Genomic DNA, 24,103 nt, shown 5'->3' on the forward strand with positions numbered 1-24,103 from the left:
TATCAAACCAATGGGTAAGAGGACAAGTAAACTTTCCCCTAAACTTTTCCACTTTCCTTAATAGAGTTTTTGTTTGGCAATGACAGTAATAAGGCTAATTCTAAAGATGCTTTGCTCAACAAGTGTACTTGCATTACATGACTGGAGCAGGAATATTCTTTCACTCCTCAACACAGGCTGTGAAATAATTTAGCCAATATGATGATGCAATGGTGTCATGCAGTACCTGTGCTCTGGTGGACAGGAGGCCAATGGGACCCTGACTAATCTGAATGCCATTATTAGCATGACCCTTTTAGCCTGGCAGCACATTAACCATGGAGCTGTGTTAAACATGGCGACACGCTCACAGTGTGATGGAGCAGCTCTCATTAGGTTATAATTAAAGTCATTTCTTTGGCTTGGCGCTGATATCTGACAATCACCATGGTAACGCACAGACAGCTTGACGAATGGGAGTGTGTATGGTGAATGGAGAGCCTGCTGTCTGCTCACATGTGACGGGTTTGGTTTTATCTTCTCTATTTCACATAGCTCAACTCAGAACTAGCCCTGGTTTTGAAAAGTCTTTGTAAAGTGAAAAATAGCTCATTACAGTTTCAAAACTCTGTAAAGTTTGCTGTCGATCTCACTCTAACATGATCTCAACTTTCAGACACAAGGTCTATGTTATACATCACCAGTTATATTTGTGTGAGTGTTTCTATATTCTACCCTTTATCTTTCTTTCTAGCCTTTTGGTAATAAGTAATATAATAGTCAAGTTCCTTAAACACATGAGATGCTCACAGTTAGATAATACTTTTATTCTAAATAAGCTTTTAGTATGAAATGTTTTCCAGGAGGGAAAATAAAGACGAGAGGGTGAGTTGAGGAGCATACATGTTTTATTTGGACACATCTAAATGGATTAAGCAAACAAGGATGGATTACTAAATTAATAAAATAATAATAAAATAATACCTTTGGTTTTAGTTTAAACAAGTCAATGGCTGATAATTGAAGGCCTTCATATAGGGATGATTTTGGTCATTTCTGGAAAAATATATCACACACATTGGTACGCATGTACCTCACACCAGCAGCTTACACTATCACATGGGCCTGTGTGCGTCCAGTTTGTGACCTCCATATGTTCATGAGTAATTTGCTGAGCGCTGATAGGAGAGAGTATAACAGAGGCGCGATGTGCTTGGTTTAAATGTGCATTATTGTAGCCAGGTTGACCTTTGTAAAGGACACATCTGCATGTTCACAGGCATGGACACATCCATACTAATGTGTTTTCATTTAAAATCAGAGGCAGCTTGAATGGAAGTGATCTCCACTCTCATTACTGTGGAACAAAATATCTCCGGTTTGTTATTTACACTTAGTCCTGAAATACCTATGTACCTAACATACTGATGTACTACATACTTATTTTAGTTAACCAAAATTAGCCTACTGTTAAACCTGTGAGAATCTTGTCTCCCAGGGGGATTTTCTGCCTGTCAGCTGCTCACTGTTCATATATAGAGTCCAAAATACTGAAATTACACTGTAAAAATACAATGAAGCTGCCTGGATTCAGCTCCTCTCCAAGGCTTCATGTTGTCATGGAAACACATGCGATATTTGTGAGACTCACATTTACAGGAAAACTGAGTCATATCTGACCAGGACAATTATGAAGGAACTGTGAAGCAATACATACTGTACATTCTGTTTTCTATTATTTACGTAACACCATGGGGAAATGATTGAAATATCTTTCTACTCATATAAATTGGCTAAATCAAAAGAGATCATTTTAAACACTAAATTAAGTGGAGATACCTGGTTCAATATTTAAAGATACATTAAACATCTATTTACTGATTGTATTTTGATATTTTTCTTCCCTCAGAAACTTATCGAAGAACCCCATGCTGACCACATTGTCATGGCAGGTCTTCGATCAGCTGCAGCTTTTAGAACTGTAAGTAACGTTTTCTACATGTAACATTGTACTGCATTTGGAGAACCTTGTGTATATTGTATTTTAGACATGTTTGTTTGTTTTTTTTGTCTATTGTAATATTAATTGCTATGTAACTTTATCTGTGCAAGGTTAAGGTTTCTCTGAAAGCAGACCTTTAACCATGTTATAGTTATTTCCCCTTTTCATATACCCGCTAAAACTTATATTTGGAGTGATTCCTGCGTGAACAATTTTTGAATCGCTTATTTTCAAAAAATTATATTGCCGATCAACCCCCTTTTTCACCGCCACCGGCATACAGCCACTGCTCTGTACTTCATTCTACCATTTTATTTTCTTGATTGGTGATAGGCATGGGATTTCAGCATCACATAGTAATAGTAAAAAACAGTAAAAATTTGAACTCCTCCACTTGAGGAAAGGACTCACCACCCACCTGGAGAGGGCAAGCCACCACTTCCCAGTCAAGAACCATGGCCTCGGATTTGGAGGAGCTGATTCTCATCCCAGCCGCTTCACACTCGGCCACTCACCGCCCCAGTGCCTGCTGCAGGTCCTGGCTCGATGAAGCCACCAGGACAACATCACCTGCAAACAGCAGATGGATGGATCTTGTCCAGCCCGGAGCCTTGCCACCGAGGACTCAGTGACTTCAGCCAGGATGATGGATGAGTCTGCCTCCGGGTCCCCAGTCTTTGCTTCCTCCTCGGAAGACGTGACAGTGGGATTGAGGAGATCCTCAAAGTGTTCCTTCCATCGTCTGACAACATACCCAGTCGAGGTCAGCAGCTCTCTGCCTGCGCTGTGAACAGTGTTGGTGAAGCATTGCTTCCCCCCTGAGACGTTTGCCGAATCTCTTTGAGGCCGATACTCCACGGCACGCTTGGCCTGTTGGTACTTGCTTGGTACAGCTGCCTTAGGAGTCCCACAAGCCAACAAAGCTTGATAGGACTTGTTCTTCACCCTGACGGCATCCCACCCTCCCAGTGTCCACCATCGGTTCGGGGGTTGCTGCCGTGGCAAGCACCACAGACCTTATGACCACAGCTACAAGTGGCATGGCTCACTCAGAATCCATGTCCCCAACTTCCCCGGGATGTGGGGACTTGGATGACGTTCCCAACAGACCCTCACAATATGCTTGGGTCTGCCAGGTCTGTCCAGCTTCCTCCTCCTCCAGCAGATCCACCTCACCATCAGATGGTGATCAGTCGTGGGGGGCTTGCGTCGAGCACCCACCGCGGCTCCATGGGTGGGCCAGGTTTGGGCGACATAGCTGGCCTTACTTTTTACTCGTCATGACGGACTTCTGAACCGCTCTTAGTCTGACCCATCCCCCAGGACTTGTTTGCCATGGGTGACCCTACCAGGGGCATGAAGCCCCTGACAACATAGCTCCCAAGATCATTCGGGCACTCAAACCCCTCCACCACGTTAAGGTGGCGGTTCAGGGAGGGGATTTAGCAGAGATATATTTTGTATTTACTGTGTTGCTCTTTGTTATAATATTATATTGTGATGTGTGAGCTGCTGTGTCCAAATAATTTCCCTTGTAGATAACAAGGTAAGTCTAAGTTGTGGGCGGAGAGAACAGAGAAGTGTGGGAATGTGTGGGGTCATGGTTAGGACATGTGATTGCCAGCTTGTAGAAAGGACTAGGACAAGACTGCTGCTGGAGTATGTAGGAGCAGGTATAGCTGCTCATTAGAAATACAGAAAAAAATCTCATGATGGGTCATGATAAATTCTGTATTTTTAGAATCCTTTTGGTCAAACCTGTTGACTTTTTACTATCAATTTGTGAGTGAATAATACGCCATAATCAATTAACCTCATGTGGACTGTTTAGACTGCCCACCCAAATAGTGCCCCCTGCTGCATTTATTAAGGAGGCCCGTACCCTTGCAGAAACCATGCAGCTGTACAGTGTGATTATTAACATCTGAGCAAGGTGCAATTTGTCACACACTTTCTTCCTTGCGCCTTCTCCGACTCAGCTGGCATGAAGTGTGAACCCTGTGTTTTATTATAAATCTTAAATTAAGTTGTTTTTTGTTTTTTTTTGCAAAAAGAAATTATTTTCTTGATATATAGGTAGATCTTTCGATGTATTATGTTTTGCTTTACAGCTTGATATTACTTCTATTTGAGTCCTGTGGGTTTTTCCTTCTGCAGACAAATCCAGTTTGTTCTATTTATCAAACTTGTGGTGGGAGGACTAATAATGCACCTATTGATCTGGGAGCTTGCCATATCCGTGTTTATGACTAGTGCACTCATACACAGTGTAGGCTGTAGGAAGCATTCATCACAACATGCCCCCAAGATGCTACACACATATACTCCTCTGTAAATACCCAACAGGCATCCATTTTTGCACGTGTTGCTGACAGATTTGATCACCGAGAGGCAAAGAAAACTAGTAATAGCTACTAATTGAAAGTAACCAAAATAAACTATGAGATCTATTGACTCTTGTTAACCTGATCAAGGAGCATATTATAGAGTGTGTATTTTATATAAATATGCACGAAAAATCTTCTGCACATTTGTGAAATTAGAGAGATTAGTAACATTGCAAAGATTGAGCTGTGTATTGTATTCTGTGACTACTTCTGTGTGCCCAGTATGTTCTGTTTCAGTGTGGGCTTATATATATTGTGTTCCCCTGAGTATATAGTCATCTTCAGTCCAGCCATGCATCACCGTCTTCCTGTCAACAACACGATCATCTCACATATGAAACCTCTTGTTTGGTGGCAGTAAGAATAATGCAGCTCCTTCCTCGTCCTTCACTGCTCTATAATTCTCAGCGTCACAAACATGTCCACAGCTGCAGATAGTGACATGAGAGGGGTCCAGCGGTGGAGATGGCTGTCAGGATGATGGGTGGGACCCCCAAAGCAGAGCCACTCGAGAGGAGATGCTGCTGTGTGTGTATATATCAGCCCAGGACAAAGGCCGTAAATATAACAGCGGTCTATGGAGTAAATGTAGCCGTGTTAGCACCGCTGATAGTTAGGGCTGGATTTATGGAAGTGCCCCGTACCAATAATGTACTGTGGATTATGTTGTCCACAAAACCTGAATGGAGTGGGCTGTGTCTTGAAGTTACTCCTCTGTCATAGGGTTGTGTTGTGTGTGTAAATATGTATTCTGATGGTCAAATTGAAATTGAGACGACAATTTGAAGGTCGGAGCTCAAACCAAGCTGTGCCGTTGTGTGCTCAAGCAACACACTTCACTCAACTTGCTTAGTATGAATGTGTAAGTAAAGTGCAATACAGGTGTAGGGTGTAGACATAAAGCATCATTTTTTTGTAAATTACTTCAGTTCAACTGCAACATTGTTCAAATGGCAATTAAAGTGTTGTTTATCATTGTCTTTCTTTAGTAGCCGTTTTTATGTGGACTATTTTGGGACATAAGTCTGATACAGTCTAGCACTTATCAGATTTTTTATAGTATACTATAGCTTCTTCAGATGCCCAATCTTTAGCTCCACAGATAATCTTTGAAGTTAAAAGAATAGATTTGATTTAAACCAGGGCCACATGTGAAGCCTAAGGCAGTTAAACAAAGGACGTCCAACCACTCAGCTCAGTTCTTACAGTCTGGTATATGTGGGAGTCTGGTCAGAAGGGTTTTAGTAAATACTTCACATGTTCAACAATTGCTTTACAATACACAAATAATACATGCATAATAAGGCAAAAAACAAAGATTAACAAATACCATATATAATCATTGATTGATTGGCATGTAAAATATTAACTACAGGCAGCCACACAGAGTGCCATCTCTGAGCCTGTCACTCAAACCTGTGTAGCCTAATCCACAATTTTCAGTGTTTTAGTAGGAGAAGTGTGTATTCATTACTTGTATTGAATTGCAGAGTGGTCCATGTCATTCAAAGCAAAGAAGAAAACAGCGCACCATCCTGATCACTGAGCGCCTTGCCTGCATAATGAATTGTGTTGTCATTTTGATGACTCTAAACCTGCAGATGTCAATGTTGAACTAATCAAATCACTTGTTGTCTACAGACATTTGGAGGACGTGGTGTTTGAGTGTGGCTGTGGCATCCGCTGGCTGCAGCTATGGCAACAGAGAGGAGAGGCGGGGCTGGGCAGTCAGGAGCTGTACTGTGAAAACGACTACGGGAAAATGCTACTGCAGGACATGAACATCAGTGGATGTGGTGAGTTCACACATAAAGCTCATGTGAGTTGGGCTTTTGCTAGTGTAGTTCAGTGTTAGAAAGGTCATTATGTCCCATGTAGAGGCAGTAAAGATGATACTTGCAAAGTTTTGTTTCTTGTTTTTCTTTTTTTTTTTTACTGACCTTTATAATCTGTTTACATTCACAAACAAATCTTTCCTCTGTGCCCAGTTCCATAAAGAGGAATGGATAAGGAATGAATCTTCAGAATATGATGCTTATCTCTTCAATGATAGAACCACACTTGTTTCATTATGTCCTATTGTAGTTTTTATTCAGCTGTAGTAGACTAAATGTCAATTATGCCATACTTTGTATACATTGTCTTCATTTATATTTGACCAGACTTCCTCTCACTCACAGAGCTGCCAGATATCAGCGTGAGCCACAGCAACCTGACTGTAGTGGAGGGGGACCGTGTCATTGCCACCTGTAATGGGACAGGTTCTCCGTTACCTGAGGTGGACTGGCCTGTCCATGGACTTCAGTCTATCGACATACAAAAGGTACCTCCACACTCGTGCTCCACTGGACGCTGTAGCGAGCTCTTACATTATTTACACATGTGCCTGTTTGCATCAATCATCAAAAGGCTGTTACACTCAAACTAGCCTGCAAGAAGGAGTGTTAGACTGTGCACTAGTGCTGATTCTAATTCAGTAAGAGTATTGTGGACACTATTTACAGCAGCTCCTTAAATGAAGCTCTTAACGTGCATCACAAGTAGACTGTTATTGTGTGTAACAGAGCAGCATTATCCATTTCAGTATTTTGCTTTGTTGCTGTTTAAATTATATTATGATAAGTTATATTCTAGATCAGAGGTCGGACACCTTTAACACGCAAAGAGCCATTTGGACCCAGTTTCCACGAAAAATAAAACACTGGGAGCCGCAAATACTTTTTGACACCTAAAATGAAGATAACACTGTGTATAATAATAATGTAATGGAATAATGTAGGTTTTATTTTCACGGACCAGCCTTCTACACGTGGCAGATAAATATGGCAAAAATAAGTTAAGTGCATAAAAAAATACAACTCACTATACTGCTGAATCAGTGGGAGCCCTGCTCTTGTTTCTTTGGGATGAGGTGGTCCCATCGAGGAGTGACAAGAGACAATGACACCCACAGTGTGATTATGTCTAGTCTGCTCTGCAGTTTCTTTCAAAAAACTCTAAAGGCTTATCTTTTAATTCCAGGTGCTTAGTCTCCATGTGCTGAAGCAATTTTGAAGGTTTCATTGCCTCATTTGCTTTTCCCGCATATTACGCAGAGTGGACTCTGCACGTGTGAGTCACCTGTAGCGACAAACCCATATTTTAAGTAGGACTCCTGGTATTGTCTCTTAAATTTAGTTTCCTTTTTCTTGGTGGTTGTAGTCTCCTCTTTTGGCTCCTCAGTTGGCCTTTTCCCCTTTGTTAAAAACCTCTCCAAAGACTTTTGTTTTGGCTCATTTTCACGCGTTTGTGGCTCTACTTTTGGGTGACGTGTCTGACGTGATACGTCATCGCGGAGGATAAGAGCAGATCCAACACTGATATAATATACTCGCCATTATATCAAATAGATTTCTGTAGTGATTTCCTCTCAGGATTTTCATGCTATATCTATGAAAGAGTTTATTAGTGCGTCATGAGGGACGGGCGAAAGTTACATCGGAGAAGATCCTCCTGCTCCTGACCCCTGTGCGCACAGAGTCTGAAAATCAGGGCTGTGTCTTTACGCAGGACTGTGAGCTGTGTCTGTGAGGCGTGAGCAGTGTTTGTTTTTAACATTGTTCCGCGAGTGTGTGAAAATATAATTTTATTTTAATATTTGAAGATCATAATAATCTTCCAGTTTAAACTACAATAAGAAAGAACTAATACAAATAAAATACACTTCAATTAAATACTTGAAATTTATTTTCCCAAGCCACACAGAGCGTATAAGGATGAAAAAGCGGCTCCTGAGCCGCAAGTTGCCGACCAATTACTGTAACAAATTACAGTATATATTAGTCAAATGTAAAAGAAAATAATGCTATAGCCGGACCAACTCATCTGACAAGTGTAGTACGTCTATTGTGAATGTGAACTAGTGCTGTTTGTCTCTGAAGGCGATGTTTTATGAGAACACTCACTCTGTCAACCTCACACTGGTGAATGTGAGTCGAGATGACAACAACTTCTTATTGACCTGCATCGCCACCAACATCGTGGGAATGACCAACGCCTCAATCCAGCTCACTGTGCACTGTGAGTAAACTCAATCTCTAGTAAAAGTGCTGCTATGGCAACAAACTTATTTTCTGATCAGTTATTATTTCAACAGTTAAACTGGAATATGTTTATAAGGTTGTTTATATCAGTCTTCTTTTGACAACTTATTTAATTTTGGAATAAAAAATACCAAACTGTACCTCAGTGTACTTCAATTAATTTGAGAGGATAACACATGACTATAGATGATCCATAATGATGATTGACACAAAAACAAATCAACTAATCGCTAGCGTGATCTCCCAATGATGATCCACTTACTTCATAAATTATAACTATTCAGCAGACAAAGGCATAATATGTCTTCTTTAAAAGTCTTTCAGAGCAATGGATGCTAACAAAAATGTGTATCCTTAAAGAGCACCTGCTTTTTGATTACTCTCTGGACCCAATTAACTATTCTTTTATCATTTCTTGATCCAAAGCTTGTATATACACATGACAATATGTGTTATATGTAGACATGAACAGGGAGTGCTTTGAGGGTTCTAAGGTTTAAAATTAATAAAATAGATTGAATCAAACCATGTCCTAATGCTTGTCCTGGTTTAGTTTATAAAATGGCAAACATAGATGAAGTCATTTTTTTAGCATAGTGTTTTTAATCAGTACGCTTTTTTTGGTTGTGTCAGCTAACAGATTGCATTGGTGATATAACAATGACAATATATAATAGCCAACAAAGTGACACAGGTTCACATTTGGCTGTGAATCAGGCTTTATAAAACTATGTTCAATTGTTTTATTGAGAATAGAATAAAGTTAAGAAAAGATCATGAAATTGTTTATTTGTGACCCTAAAACTGACATGTCAGTCTAGTTGAATATATTTGAAATACCTTTGTTCCTGAGTTAATTATGACAAGCAGAGTACATGACAAGTTGCAGACCTAAACCATCTGTTTTCAGACTGAACACCAAACACACTGCAGCATGACTCATCTGACCCCAGGCCTGAATAAAAGATGCTATTTTTACATTAAAAGTGGCAGACGGGTTAGCGCTTCCCTGCCACAAAAGACCATCATTGGTTTTTCTTTTTGCGAATTTAGTCATGATTTAATGTTGGTTGTGTGTTCTTGTCATTAAGCCACATTGTGCAAAATTTGAGCGAAAGAATAGTTTGTCAGTACCCATGAATTGTATCCTAATATGTACTAAACATGTTAAAAGTACTCTGACAGCTTAAGAGGTTAGTACCATTACCGAGTATCCTCCACACAATTGTAGCTCTGAACTACAGCTAGGAAAAGCCAGTAGAGAAACAAGTTATTATTGTATAGGAGCTGACTCTGTTTATGTGACAAGTTTTAGGTTGAATGTTTTGGTTTGTGTTTTGGTGTGTTGTCTCTGCCATTATAAGACATTCCCAATGCCTTTCATGGTCTGTTTATGCTTCTCCATTGGGGTTGTTCTTAATGAAGATGAGCATCTTTGCTTGGTAGACATGAAGCCATAAACAGGGTGCTATTGGGTCAGTGAGCGTGACGGGTGGGCTCTTAGACAAAGTTGATATATGCGTGTACTAAAAATGCCCATTAAATGAGTGACCCATTAAATGAGGCGTGCTATAGTATTTACAGATTATCATAAAACAAGGTGATGTGTTTGAACAGATGCTGCAGTGCTATTAAACAGGTCGAGAGTGGGAGACTACAAGATGGGTGCTTCATGTTATATTAATGTGCAAATTAAGTTTTTAGACATTATGCATGTAAATAACAACATTTTAGACTTGTACAGCATGGGTTAGTTTCATTATACAATTAAGTACAATGTAATCATTTTGATGGCAAGTAATGAATGAGATGCCACTATGTGAGACAGTTTGTAGAGCGACACACAGTTAGTCATAGGTTTAAGCTTTCAAAATAGACTTTTGTGGCACTGCCCTTGAGTACCATAAGTCATTCATCTATGAGCTATATTCACTTACAGCGCATTTTTGTCACTGCTACACAGGGCTTTTGCACAATAAAAAATAATAATGTTTCCTGATTCAATCCTGTGTCTGTTTATTTGACCCATTCTCAGGCCAATGGATAAACAGGAGCATTGAGCAATCACACCTCTATGATGTGTTTTGATGGCTTAGTGTCAGTACTCTCTGATTCTGGGTGTCTAAAGGGAAGCCACAGTAACAGGAGGAACCTGCAACAGCAGGCCAGTGTTTACATACACACAGCTTTCAACAGAGAAACACTAGAACACCAGTCACACGCTCACACATAACAAATCAATGTGGAGCCACTCTGATGAGAGAAGCGCATTAATAGGACAACCAACCTCAATGTGTCACCATAATTTTTATAGATTGTACAAAATATAGGCTATGCATACATAATCATATTGTATTACAAAATAAATTAAGTAATGCATTTGGGAGAGATGAAAATAAATGTAGTCTACTATGAGCACTCATTGCCAATAATAAAATATATAATGAACAGATAGAATTCAGAAGACTGGAAAAATATCTTGCCATTGGATATACCAATTCATTTAACCATAGCAAACCCCTGGTCTTTGGCATTAATGCAGGATATTTTGTCTGAGCTTGTTGAGCAAAGTTAATTGTAGGTTATCATCACCAAAGTCAACTTGATGAGACGAAAAACATTCTGAGGAAATCTTGCATTTAGTTATACCATTAGAATGCAATGCAGTTCTATAGCTTATGAATTATATTTTAACTCTAAGTTTAATCCCATCTGTTGCAGTCCCTCCAACCATAGTGAGGCTGAGAGAGCCTGAGCGCCGCTATGACACCTGCATAGAGTTCACGGTGAGGGGCTCTCCTCATCCATCCCTTCGCTGGTTCTACAACGGAGAGGTCTGTCCAAGTCCCCCTGTACTGCTTACTCTTGCTACTATTGGCTTAACTTTTATTTGGGCTTTATTGTCCTTTATATTCCTGACAGGAAATCTCTCACTCTGAGTTTCTGCGTCCAGACATGGAGTTTTTCCAGGACTATATTGAGGGCTGTCTCACCTTTAAAAACCCAACTCACCGCAACAACGGCAACTACACCTTAGAGGCCATCAACTACCTGGGTGTGGCCAACAGCACTGTGTATGGACATTTCCTCACCCAGCCTTTCGAAAATGGTGAGTGAAGATAATAGGACAAAGACAACCAATCCTTTAGATTTTTATGTAAATGTGGTAAATAAAATACAAAATCTGACATATATTTAGAAAAGGGAGTTCTAGCTCTGTCACTGGAATCATGTGATCTGTGAGTTGACACCATGCTTTAATCAGTGTTAAAATTATGAGGTGTAAATAATGAAGTCTTATTTTAGGAGTTTCACACACACCTCGTTCTCACTTCACCAAAGAAGCTTTTCTAACAGTGTAACTGTCTCTTTATCTGTCCTTCTCTCACAGAACCAGAAACGGACTATGACTATTGTAAGTGCTCTGCCTCTTGTCTATAATTAGTACATGGTAGAAAAAGATAATAGTTTAATATAATTAACCCAACATTACGTAATGCAGCACGTAATACTAACCTTCTTGTTTTCAGTTACTCCTACTCCAGAGACACACAAGCCAGATGACACCTTTGGTGTAAGTAAATTTAAATTTAACCTAATTTCAACATGAGCCGATCCCCACAGTATATCTCTTTGAAACTTGGATCTGGTAACTTATTGCCTTTATAGCTTACTATGATAAACAATCCACTAAATCAATCATGAATGCAAATTGATTTAGGGTAGGAATGCTCAGAATGCTAATGCTAGAATGCTACAATTTTGTTGCCAACAAAGTCAGAAATGTCTTGTCTTCAAAACACTTTAAATAAATTAGCCTGGTTGTAGAACAATAAAAACATTTTTTGTGTAAAGCACTTTAATGGAAGAAATGAAACACAAGAATCTCCAGTTTAATCCCTATGTTGAGCTCTGCCTTGAGTCTATCACTGGATTCCCCTGGCGCCTCCGAGCCTTAGAGTTCGCTACAAATGTAATTGAGTTAATCTTTTTGCTGTAATTGAGTGAGATATGTGCAAACGTCTTTGGAAGGGAATCTGCGTCATTGCATTATTCAGTATTATATGATTCAAAATGTCTACCGTACAATGCTTTAACACATGTTTTTGGAGTTTGATTTAAAAACTTTGTCCTTGTCCTGAAACCCCTAGGTCAGTTGTGTCAAATATTATGAGTTAATAAATAAGGAGTAATAAGAGAACTAGTTTTTACTTACAAGATAAATTCCTAAAGTACCAGTTTTGAATGTAGTTTTGATGTTCTTTATATTTGCAGGTGTCCATTGCAGTGGGCCTGGCATGCTTTGCCTGTGTGATGCTGGTAGTTCTCTTCCTGCTCATCAACAAATATGGACGCCGGTCCAAGTTTGGCTTGAAAGGTCAGGCTCATTTTTAAGTATTTTGAACATTAAAGCAGCTAATAGATGTACCAAAATAAAATGTTACTGGTGTTTTAGATGTCTCAGTGTCTAACTGTACTCTGACTTTAGTGCTATTTATTTATACTTCATTACTTCGTCTTTGCTCCTTTTGTAAGGGCTTTCTTTTAACCATAATCATGATTCCTGTGAGAAGTTTTTTATTAGGCCACTTATATAATTGCAATCATCAAAGCATTTCCTATTATTTTCTATTTTTATCTTATCAATCAAATTGGGCTTGGTTATAAAACACTTACATCATGATACACCAATGCTACACGTTTTTCCTGTGTTTATGCAGTGATGTTAAGGTAATCTAATCTTGCTATTATGCAGGAAAACAGTAAGCTAAAGTAAGATAACATAACGTTTGTAACCCTATTGACATTGGGTTGCAAGACCTAAGTAAAACCAAACAAAAAAAATGCAGGTTTCTTACCAAACCTCTCTTTCTTGGACAGTTACATCAGATTACACCATACAAAGTCCCCCCAGCACTGTAATGTTTTTGTGATAGTATGTTCCTAACACAGACTTGTGTCTCCAAGTGCCTCGGGGCCACTCTGAGACTCCCCATATCTCCATCTGTGGACCTGCTCCTTCTGTTCATTTAGCCTCACTCACTGCCCACAGGCCACACACATGATAACTGTTCTTATGGATGAGGCTTTGTCCAAATGGATGCTTTCTGAATGAGGACGAGATGTTGGATGACTGATGATCCTATCAGACACCATTTGTCCCCTCTCTGCTCTGGTAGAAATAACATTGTGTCTGTGCACACTGGAATATTGTCATCTTTATCTGGGAGTCATCAGATTTTAGCACAGGCCAGGATAAGAGATAGCTCTTACTGGGACTCTGAAATATGACATAAAAGAACCACATTATGCTAACTTGACATTTGACTCCAGTTCTTACCCTACCCCAATTCTTGTTGCCATGAGCCAAGAGCACCTTGAAGAGTTGAAGAGCACCTTACAAATGTACAATATTTGTACAGTACAGTAAAAAAAAACCTAGAAAATCAATTTCCTAAACAAGGAAAATTTTATGAAATATATACTTTATGAAATTACCACTTTTGTCTGTACTGTGTATTTACATATTGATTTATAGTTATTGATGCTTGGAACCAGCACAAGGGGTATGCCATGACCCATGTGTGTGCTGGATTACTCAGAATACAATGAATAATATTCCCACTGTGGTGGCATGGGCTGGATAAAAACTGACCTTAGAAGCTAAAATTGAAAAAGGGCAGTAATTTGACAGGCTGGTGAAGGATGCATGAGCGTGGAGCTAACAGCAGTAATAAGAGAGGAGCACAGTGCGTACCAGGCTGGTGCTGAGATGAGTGGATCTGAGAGTGAGAGAGGTACTGCTGCCTCTTATCTGTGTGTCTCAGATCACATCGCCATCTGCTGCGGCTTTTATTAAAATCCAAACTGCTCCTTCAGGCCTCAGCACGGAGCACACAGCCCAGGGCAGGACGTGACCAGCTCAGCTTCCATTGGCTCTCATATTTACACAAGATTTATTTGGATTTTGAGATTTCCATAAAATATAGTTAAATATAAGATAGGCAGTGGTGTTTTTTTGCACCTGACCACTGCATTGTCCAGTCTTACCTGAAATGCATACTGAGTCATGATCATTTGTCTGAAGACAACTGGTGAACAAATGGCTCAATTAATGGCAAATGTCTCATTTAATAATCTTTACTTAACCCCTCCCTCGAAAATTAGCAGCAATTGAATCGCATTACATTAACAATTCCCATATTGTTTTGTTCCCTGATCATATGTTTGATACAGGGTGTCCATGTGTCTCAGAGAGACTGTCAGATCAATATTTTAATAAACTGTTACATAACTTTTATATGCTTATGGAGTCAAAAATGTGATTCAATAAGCATGAATTAGCCTGTAGCACTGGACACTTGCTCACATTGTCTCATGTTGTCATGACATCTTAAATTGTAGCTTATGGCAAAGTGAATCATACTTAGCTCACATTTAGCATTTGTTTTGTGTTGTCCTGATTGAATCCACCATGACTCATGCGAAATGAGTTAGAGGCTCTCTCAGTGTCACCACAGTAAGAGCCAGTGACTAGAGAGATGACAGTAGAACAGTAGTATTCACTCATTCGGTCTCATTTATTTCCATTTTTATATCTCAGCATTTCCTGTCTCTCAAAGCACATTCACCCTAGATATAAAGGTTTTTGGACTTGCTCCATGCTATTGACAATTTTTTTGTTTGTGACTTACATCAGTAACATATGTGAAAGTACTTGATGCACTCCGGTCTGTCCATTTTGCACATTCTATTATTTATGCCTTGTGAACGTGGTTTATTTGTGTGCTTCTGTCTTCTGTCAGACATAATTGAGCAGATTGCAAATATTTGTGTAGGAAAAAAAAAATCTGGAAATTTAAAAATGGCAGCAGACCTTACCAACACAAGACAGTATACAAACCTGGTAAATTAAGACTAGAAAGAAAAGATATCCAAATCCGTGTCACAGAATACACATTACATCACACTAATCAAGGCATTTTTTAAATAATGTTCTCTACACTAATGCTAAATTTGAGATTTGAAAAACTATAAAGTGCAGTGTTTATAATAGCAAAATGCAACTTAGCAATATGCATAAACACTGACAAGGCTAAGTGAGCATTATTGCTGAGTGAATGACTTAAGAGCTTACATTATGGATTATTGACCATGCTCCTTTTTAAATAAATAAGCAAAACGCTCTGCATGACAGGAGCAGGCGGGTGGTCCAAGTCAAACCCTGGTAGTCCCAAAGCTCAAAGCAGCAAAGCAATTATGAGGACGAGGCAGGTTGTCCACAGGCTGAGAAGAGAGAGCTGCCTCTGATATTTACTTGCACTGAGGGAGGGACAGTCTGTACACTTCAGTAGTACATAATGAACCAAGGGGAAGCTATTTTTAAACATATATTTTCCATGAATAGGCCTTGTTGACTGCAAAGCAAAGAAAGGGGGAGAGAATGGAGAAAGGTGACAATTTTACAATTTTCTTATTAATTGTACACATGTAGCATTTTATCCTATTTATTACCATTGTTTTATAAAGAAGTACAAAAAACAGACAATTAAAAGTAAAAATTATATGGAATATATCTTGATTTGGCAATGATCAGCTTGAGTCATTTTAATTGGTAGATCCACAGCCAATCTCTATGTGTTTTGGAGCAGAATTCAGACTTTTAGAGAAAGAAATGTTACATTTTTTTGTTGTAAATAACAATTAGTAAAGTCTATATTATTTATGCTCAGAATAGTAATATTTAAATCCATTTGTTGTATGAAGACTAAATCAAATCAAACAGAAAATTGGATCAGTCAATATGAGAAAAAAGACTTGATAATTTTTTGTCATATAGCCCAGCCCTTTGGGTTCTGTTGCCTTGTTGCATCCAACCAGTTTATGTAACTATGAAATGTGCCAAATGTGCAGGTTAAGCATTTCACATATAAGGGAGGTATTTTTCTTCAAGCCAAAACAACAACCAATGTGTCCAGCATTATGTAACCATAGACTATGAGTGGTGAAAATGTCGCTTGTATAGAGCTCTATAAAGGGGAGGGCCTAATGGAAGTGACACAACTGAGATGCAGGGAGCTACAAAAGGTGAAGTAATTATAAGCCATCAATTAGCAACAGTGAACCCGCTCCACTCGGGATATATGACATGCTATCAATTTACACTGCTAGCCCCAAAGGACGTGTGTTTATTTCTGTATAGACTTAGTGGGAACTCATTTGTGCTTGACACCTTGCAGAAAGGACAGGCTGAACTAATGCTTCCCTCGTGACACTGGGGTAGCTTTGATTTTCAGGTCAGCTGTCAGAATGTTTTTTGAATTGTTGTTTACAAAAATCATTTTATAAAAGGATAACATGACCATAAAGAAACTATTGGATTTCATTAAATTTCTCAATGTCTTTGCTTCAATCTTGGCATTTCATATTTTTTATTTATCCTTTCTGTTACTGACTGTTACCATTTCTTTGTTTGAGTTTGTAAATTTTGTAAAGCCCTGTGAGGCAATAAAAGCAAAACTAATATTAGAAAATGAATTAAATTAACTGAATTACTGCTCTATCTGTGGAATCTATTAGTCACATTTTCATTCATTGTTAAATTTGGACACATATCTGAAATGAAAATGATTCATATGACCTGAGGATGCCCCCATTCAAAAACTTTTAGCCCCTTCATTATAATCATTCAAAAAGATGAGAGATGTGTCCCCAAGCTGTCATCAAACAAGCCAATGAAAAGACCTGTTGTACTGAATTCATATTAGATTTACTTTGGGTTTTTCTAGTGTCTACAACAATCAGAGTGACAAAACATCTCAACAGGTTATTTAGTGAGGTCATATGTTCAGGTAGACGCTTTTGGCACTGATACTGCCACCTGATCAAATTAATGTACGTGACAAACTGTACTGTGTATCGAGTGTAGAGCTCTGAGCACCCATTGGCCACTAAAGAAAATTGAGTGGGTGATCTAGCAATAAACTTACTGCATAAATCTCTGAGACTTGTGTACTTTTTGCTCTGTATGTTGGACACATTGATTCTGGGGTAGAGGGAATGTACCATTAGGCTGTTCCAGGAAAATAGACCATAATTGGGTACAGATGTCCCTGAAAAGTTCCAATGCTCTTCCAACTGTGTGGTATGGATCTATCAGATCTAAGTGTTATAGTCAGTAAGCTTCAGAACATAACATTGGGGTTGGATAAAATTGTGTCTTCATTTACACTGTATAAACCTAATGACTTATAGTCAATTCTTTTCAGAAATCTTATTTTAGCTATACATCTCATACATTCACATGCATGCTTATGACCTTTTCCTTCAGACATTTTGTATTTGACGCATTGAGAAACAAACCAATCAATCAATCAATCAATAGACTAGCATAACCTTCCTGGCCCATTTGATATTGACTAGTCGACACAGGCTGCTGTTGGTGTTAAAGCCTAAATTATCTTTGAAGCTTCATCTTTGAAATGTCTGCTGCTTGTCAAGCCGCTGTATTCCCCATTTTGCTGTCAGTCTGCTTCACTGCAACCTTTGACCTCTGCACTATAGGAAAACTGTCCACTTCACCAATTCTCATTTATTTTTCATTTTGACACTCTGCACTGGTTTGTGGTCTACTCCATACCTCTTTGACTGGACCATCCATTACCAGTGTCATCTCCTCAGACGCAGGGATTTTCCATTAACATACAGCCGTCCCGTAAATGACAGTGGTCACCGCCCTGATCCCAGCACAAACTGGAATGCCAGTCAAAACTGTTCTTCTGATGTGACCTTCAAGAAGAATTATGCTTGACATTTAACACATTGATTAAGGTTATTTGTCAATGTAAATGCTTTGGAATAATCTAGAATGAATATAGAAAGGATTTACAATGTATTTCATTTTGATACACTAATTAGTCAGGTCAATAGGAGAAACCTAAATGTGACAGCTGCTGCAAATATTTCAAAAAATCTAAAAGTATCCATGAACCTTTTGGAAATGAAATACAAATTATAGGGATGTGCTTACATTTGGATTGGTCAGAAAAAGATGGATCACTGGTGAGTTACAAATCTTGAGAAGCTATAGTCCAAAATAAACAGCTTTATAATTACAGCTAATACATACATTTTTTAAAAGTTTAAATGTGAGGTCAAAATTGTGAACTGAACAGCACAACTTGCATATAATTTATGTTAAATCTTATTTTGTCTTGTTCTCGTGGATCCAGTAGTGAGTCTTGTCTTGTCTCGTCAAATTTCATTGAATTGTGTCTATTTCCATCCCTAACAAAAGATAAGTTAGTGTATAGGACTATTTTATTTCAACAGATTCTTTATTTTGCTGTCTTCCTACTAGTGGAGGCAAGACGGCAGCGCCATCTGCAGTCTGACTTCTTCTTCAGGATATCCCAAAACACAAAACAGAAAAGGAGCAACTCAAATTTCTGAGTATTGTAAAAGAGAGAATCACATTATAGGACGGAGCAAACATCATTGGGACAGAGGACGATAAACACTGTCGCTGGATTAAGGAGGTAATCGAAATACGGAAAAGTGCCCACTGGGACGAGGGGGGCGTTTTTACTCTCACACACCTGGGATACTGTCCTGAAGAAGTCAGACTGCAGATGACATTGTTGTCCTGCCTCCGGTAGGAAGATTGAGCCAAAACCTGTTTAAATCAGCTGACCAGACATGTCATAACAACATCACATGACCACTCTGATTAAGACCACTAGTGAGCAGTCGAAACTGTCAGTTATGAAAACAAACAAAATCTTGGTCTTAAAAAATAATCCATTAAAATACTTTAGTGGAAGACCAAATTAACCTCATTGGACGAGTGTGTATGACTGTCATATCTCTTTCTATGACCATTTGAAGTGTATTTTTATCTCATTAAACTTGTGTCATGATTGTTTATGGGTATTTGACACACGGGCCACAATGGTTGACAGAGGGGCCGGGCCAGGATACACACACACACACACACATATATATATATATATATATATATATATATAGAGAGAGAGAGATAGATAGATAGATATGTATATGTATGTGTGTGTATAAAATTGAGATTTGGCCTGTAACATGTAGTAAAGCATGAATATGCAAGGCTCATTGTACAAATTGTTTTCCAAATGCATTCTTTTATAAAATTTCAGTTAAATAAAATTTCAGTTAAATAAACACAGCAGAAAAAAACTTTTAACAAGGTTTACCCTTACCTATTTTAATATAATTTGGGCACTTTTAGCGGGCCGGGTTAATAAGCTCAAAGGGCCGTGTGTAGTTTGCCCATGTCTGCTCTAACACTTCTTCTTGAGCTGTGAAGCCACCCTCTGTCTGAATCATTAACAGCACAAGTCCTCATGCTTGTATGTCCTTTGTACATCAGGGACCACAGTGGAAAATCATCCCCATGTGCTAAATTCAATTATAACAGCAGCACTAGAGCAGGATATAACCAGATACCTATATGTGTGAACTGAAACATTCCAATTAAAACGGTATAATTATCATCAAGTAAAACCAGAAAAAACGAGGAATTGGCCACAAATTAACCATCAAATGTGACTTCTATAATATGTTGTTTTTCATTGCACTAATGAGTAAACCTTATTTTTCCCTTTGTCTATTTCACTTCTGGGCAGAATGACAAATGACATTTATTTTGAGAACTGGAAAACAAGAAAATAAACTAGACTACTAAAGCCCTTTCCCTCATATGTTTTTAATTGGTCATTGTACTTGGCTGTGTTTGTGTGTTCAGGTCCTGTTGCGGTTATAAGTGGGGAAGAAGACTCAGCCAGTCCTCTTCATCACGTTAATCACGGTATCATGAGTCCCTGCACCCTGGACCCCACCTCAGACGCAGTGGTCATCGGGATGACCAGGATCCCCGTAATAGAAAACCCACAATATTTCAGACATGGACACAACTGCAACAAGCCTGCCACCTGTGAGTTTCCAGCAAAATCTAAAACGCCATGTAAGCAAAATCTAAAACGCCAGTTAAAACGTCTATAGACACTGTGACACATAATAATTCTGGCATTGCTTTTGGACAACAATAAGCCTTCGAACAATCACAGATAAAATGTAAATTTCTGTTTTGTCCCTGGGCAAGACACTTCAATCCCATTTAACAGTTCACTCATGCCAGGTAAGGCATCAGTTATATAATGTGTTAAATTACTATAAATAGCTAGTCTGCTGTGACATCCATGAAAAACGGAGCACCTGAAATATTAAACTCCACATATTAATACATGTAAGATGTACTTTATAAAAGCTTTATGTGCATTCATTGATTGGAAATAATAGGCTTCCTGGCTAATATATACAAAAAGTATTACTATTAACAAAATGCAGTCAGAATCTGAACACTACAGTACTGTAATATCTTCAAATATTTGTATTATTCTGAGACAATGTTGACCTCATCCATTCATCATTAATCTACTACGAGTTTAAAGTAAAGGAATATTGGTAACTCTTGTAATGTTACATGTTATTAAGAGTATATTTATCCAGTTTTAGCCATAAGTTTTAGTTCCATGACTTTTTCCTGACATATTTATCATTTGGGGGACTTTTTGACTATTCAAGAGATGTAATATTTTGTTTTGAATTGTTAATTGCTATGGCAATGATCACATTTTTTCCATTACTCTGAAAAGCTCCTTGTTGCTTATTGTCACTTGTATTCCTTGTCTTTCTTTCTTATTCACAAGCCTTTGTACTATAACAGCTATCCCCTCGTCTCTTTTCAGTCATGCCTAGACTGAATGGCCAAACAAATCATTCAGGCCTTTACTTCCTCCCTAGACCACCTTAATACTCCTAATACAGAAGTTACCTTGTGCCATCATCACGCAGCATGGATTCTTTTCGGTATTTATTGAGGACATAGATTTTTTTAGTGCAAATGCTGAAACTAATAAGAGACAGAAACCTTACCATGGAACAAAACACATTTCACCTTGACAAAAAGGTCATTAACTATTTGGGTTGTGTTTAAGTTTTTGCACACTGCGGTCCCCACAAGGCTAGATAGCAGATATAAATTGTATGTAGATGATATGGGTCCCCAAGCTCATTATCTTGGCACTAATTGCAAGCCAATAGCGTAACGGTCATCTCATTCTTTTCCTTGCATTTTGGAGTGGTGAGTGTGCGGGGCTATGCTGGTGTGGGGGGCACCCATGGCAGCGCTAAAGCCACTGAGCCGTGCACTTACTGCTGACAGCTACTGATTTAGAACAGGCCAAAGTTACACAGACTTTCACAGTTTAACACTAGAGGTCAAGGCAAATAAATGGACACCAATGGAACTGCATTGAGAGACTCTCTATAAAGCTTTGAAAATGTTATGTTTTTTGTATGTTTCTTGCTAAGAGTGTAAGATTTATTTTTCTCAGCCCTGAAATCCAAAATCCACACTACAGTCCAGCTAGGGACCCTTAGGATTGGGTCACTGCCTTGTTGGTGGTCTGCACCTTGTGTATGTGTAAATAGTCCATCGTGGTTACTTCTAAACTCACAAATTGTCTTGAAACATTCCTTCTCATGTGACCCTAGCTGTGTCTTTTCAGATGTTCACCATATTAAACGACGAGATATCATTTTGAAGAGAGAACTGGGAGAAGGAGCATTTGGCAAAGTGTTCCTGGCAGAATGTTACAATCTGAGTCCCACTAAAGACAAGATGCTCGTGGCAGTCAAGGTATGTCAAATACATCCACTGTTTTAGCATTTATACTCCAATGCATGTGCTGATTGATTAATTTCTTACACTGCAAGATCCACCCACAGTAATCAGAAATGTTCATGAATGATTCAGTGGTTTTAGTGCGTAGTAAATTAATGGAGATTCTGACAGATGTGAAGATAAATACTCAAGTTAATTTTGACTATTAAGTGTTCTGCAGTGTGATAAATGTATTCACTAGGGGTTACCCAGCAGGTAATAGGGTTGTTCTGTGGTTCTTTCCTGTTTTGGCATGACATCTCTATAGATTCTATCTGCTGACATAAACATGGTGGATTGGTCCCCCAAAATTAGATTATTGACACCTGATCTCTAGGCACTGACATCTTAAATAAATGTATGTATTACGCAACCATGTGTGATACTTGACCTCTATGAATGAGATTAAAGTTAGAATTAGTCCCACAGTGAAAACAAAGGGATTACGACATTTAAAGACAAATCCCTGGAGACGTAAAATGAAAGCAATAAGAACAGTGAACTGACCTGGAATGAATTGGTTGTTTCCATGGTGACAGTGTTGTTATAAAGCTATTAACAGTAATGAGAGCACTTAAAGCCATTACTGTCATTCACAAGATGAGGATGGATCAGTGCAATGTCTGTCTATTGTGGAGTGTGAATGGAATGGACCTAGTCTTTGTGTGTGCGTGTGTGTGTGTGTGTGGGGGTGTGTGTGTGTGTGTGTGTGTATGTATGTATATATATATATATATATATATATATATATATATATATATATATATATATATATATATATATATATATATATATATATATATATATATATGTGTGTGTGTGTGTGTGTGTGTGTGTGTGTGTGTGTGTGGGGGGGGGGTGTATTTATTTATTCTAAGTGTTTGTGTTATAACAAAATACCTACAAAAAAATACATTCTTACTGTGAGTGGTATCGCATTAGGTAGTGTACCTTTAATTCTAAAGATGCTTAAAATTGTTACCTTTCTCTCTCTGATCACAGACTTTGAAGGACCCAACTCTTGCAGCAAGAAAGGACTTCCAGCGGGAGGCTGAGCTGCTGACCAACCTGCAACATGAGCACATAGTGAAGTTCTATGGAGTGTGTGTGGACGGGGACCCTCTCATCATGGTCTTTGAATACATGAAGCACGGAGACCTCAACAAGTTTCTCAGGTCAGTCAAAGTGGTCTGGTTTTTGTCCAACCTTTTCCTAAAACAATCTGTCTTATTGGTTGATAGGTCATAATTAATCATTAGGAAATGCTGTTGCTTTTTCGGTTTGGAGTAATAGTTTGAGTTTGGCAGGATTACAGAAAAGCACAGGTTCCAATGAAAACATGCTGAGGTTTAGTTTTACTGTGGTGAATAACAAGGTGTGTAGCCTATCTAGTATTTTCGTTGCAAATATAGAAGCCACTCTATTCATAAATTCAACATGGAATCACACATTTTCAGAAGTTAAAATCTTTTATTTAGGTTTTCAGGGGATAAAGTATGGGAAGCGGGGGTTCTATGAACTTATAGTCAATGAAAGATAGATGCGACTGTCTCTGTGAGTGGATATTTTATTTAAACTATAGTATCCTACCTGCAACTTCCTCACTGGCATCTGTACTTAAAGAATAAATTATAGAAGGCATATTTAAAACGTGAGTGGGCTGCACAGGAAATGACAAATATGGGCCACTTGCAGTGTGGCTGGGATGTCGTGATGGTAAGGCACCAGTGCTCTTCGAGTGATGGATGAGGCTGTCTGTGTGAGTGGCAGTTTGACAAAGGTTAGATCAGCAAACACAGAAACTGCTACATGACACAGATCTACATGGAGACAGAGCATAAGTAATACAATGAAAATACAGTCAGAAATAGGGTTTTCAAAGTATTGAAAATCA

At 38.6% G+C, this 24,103-nt stretch overlaps 1 protein-coding gene across 1 annotated transcript in view; it reads left to right on the top strand.

The window, feature by feature from the left end:
* The window catches only part of LOC117372851 (NT-3 growth factor receptor-like), a 46,739-nt gene that overhangs the window by 14,927 nt on the left and 7,709 nt on the right, over positions 1 to 24,103 (top strand). Inside the window, exons 4-15 of the mRNA XM_055222429.1 lie at positions 1,889 to 1,960; positions 6,010 to 6,164; positions 6,549 to 6,691; positions 8,289 to 8,427; positions 11,172 to 11,284; positions 11,373 to 11,559; positions 11,842 to 11,865; positions 11,981 to 12,024; positions 12,726 to 12,828; positions 20,230 to 20,418; positions 22,055 to 22,185; positions 23,212 to 23,384. Of these exons, the coding sequence (XP_055078404.1) occupies positions 1,889 to 1,960; positions 6,010 to 6,164; positions 6,549 to 6,691; positions 8,289 to 8,427; positions 11,172 to 11,284; positions 11,373 to 11,559; positions 11,842 to 11,865; positions 11,981 to 12,024; positions 12,726 to 12,828; positions 20,230 to 20,418; positions 22,055 to 22,185; positions 23,212 to 23,384 (1,473 nt within the window). The remainder of the gene's footprint in view (positions 1 to 1,888; positions 1,961 to 6,009; positions 6,165 to 6,548; positions 6,692 to 8,288; positions 8,428 to 11,171; positions 11,285 to 11,372; positions 11,560 to 11,841; positions 11,866 to 11,980; positions 12,025 to 12,725; positions 12,829 to 20,229; positions 20,419 to 22,054; positions 22,186 to 23,211; positions 23,385 to 24,103) is intronic.

Source organism: Periophthalmus magnuspinnatus, chromosome 6 (assembly GCF_009829125.3).
Source record: "Periophthalmus magnuspinnatus isolate fPerMag1 chromosome 6, fPerMag1.2.pri, whole genome shotgun sequence".
In the NCBI taxonomy this organism is placed as follows: domain Eukaryota; kingdom Metazoa; phylum Chordata; class Actinopteri; order Gobiiformes; family Gobiidae; genus Periophthalmus; species Periophthalmus magnuspinnatus.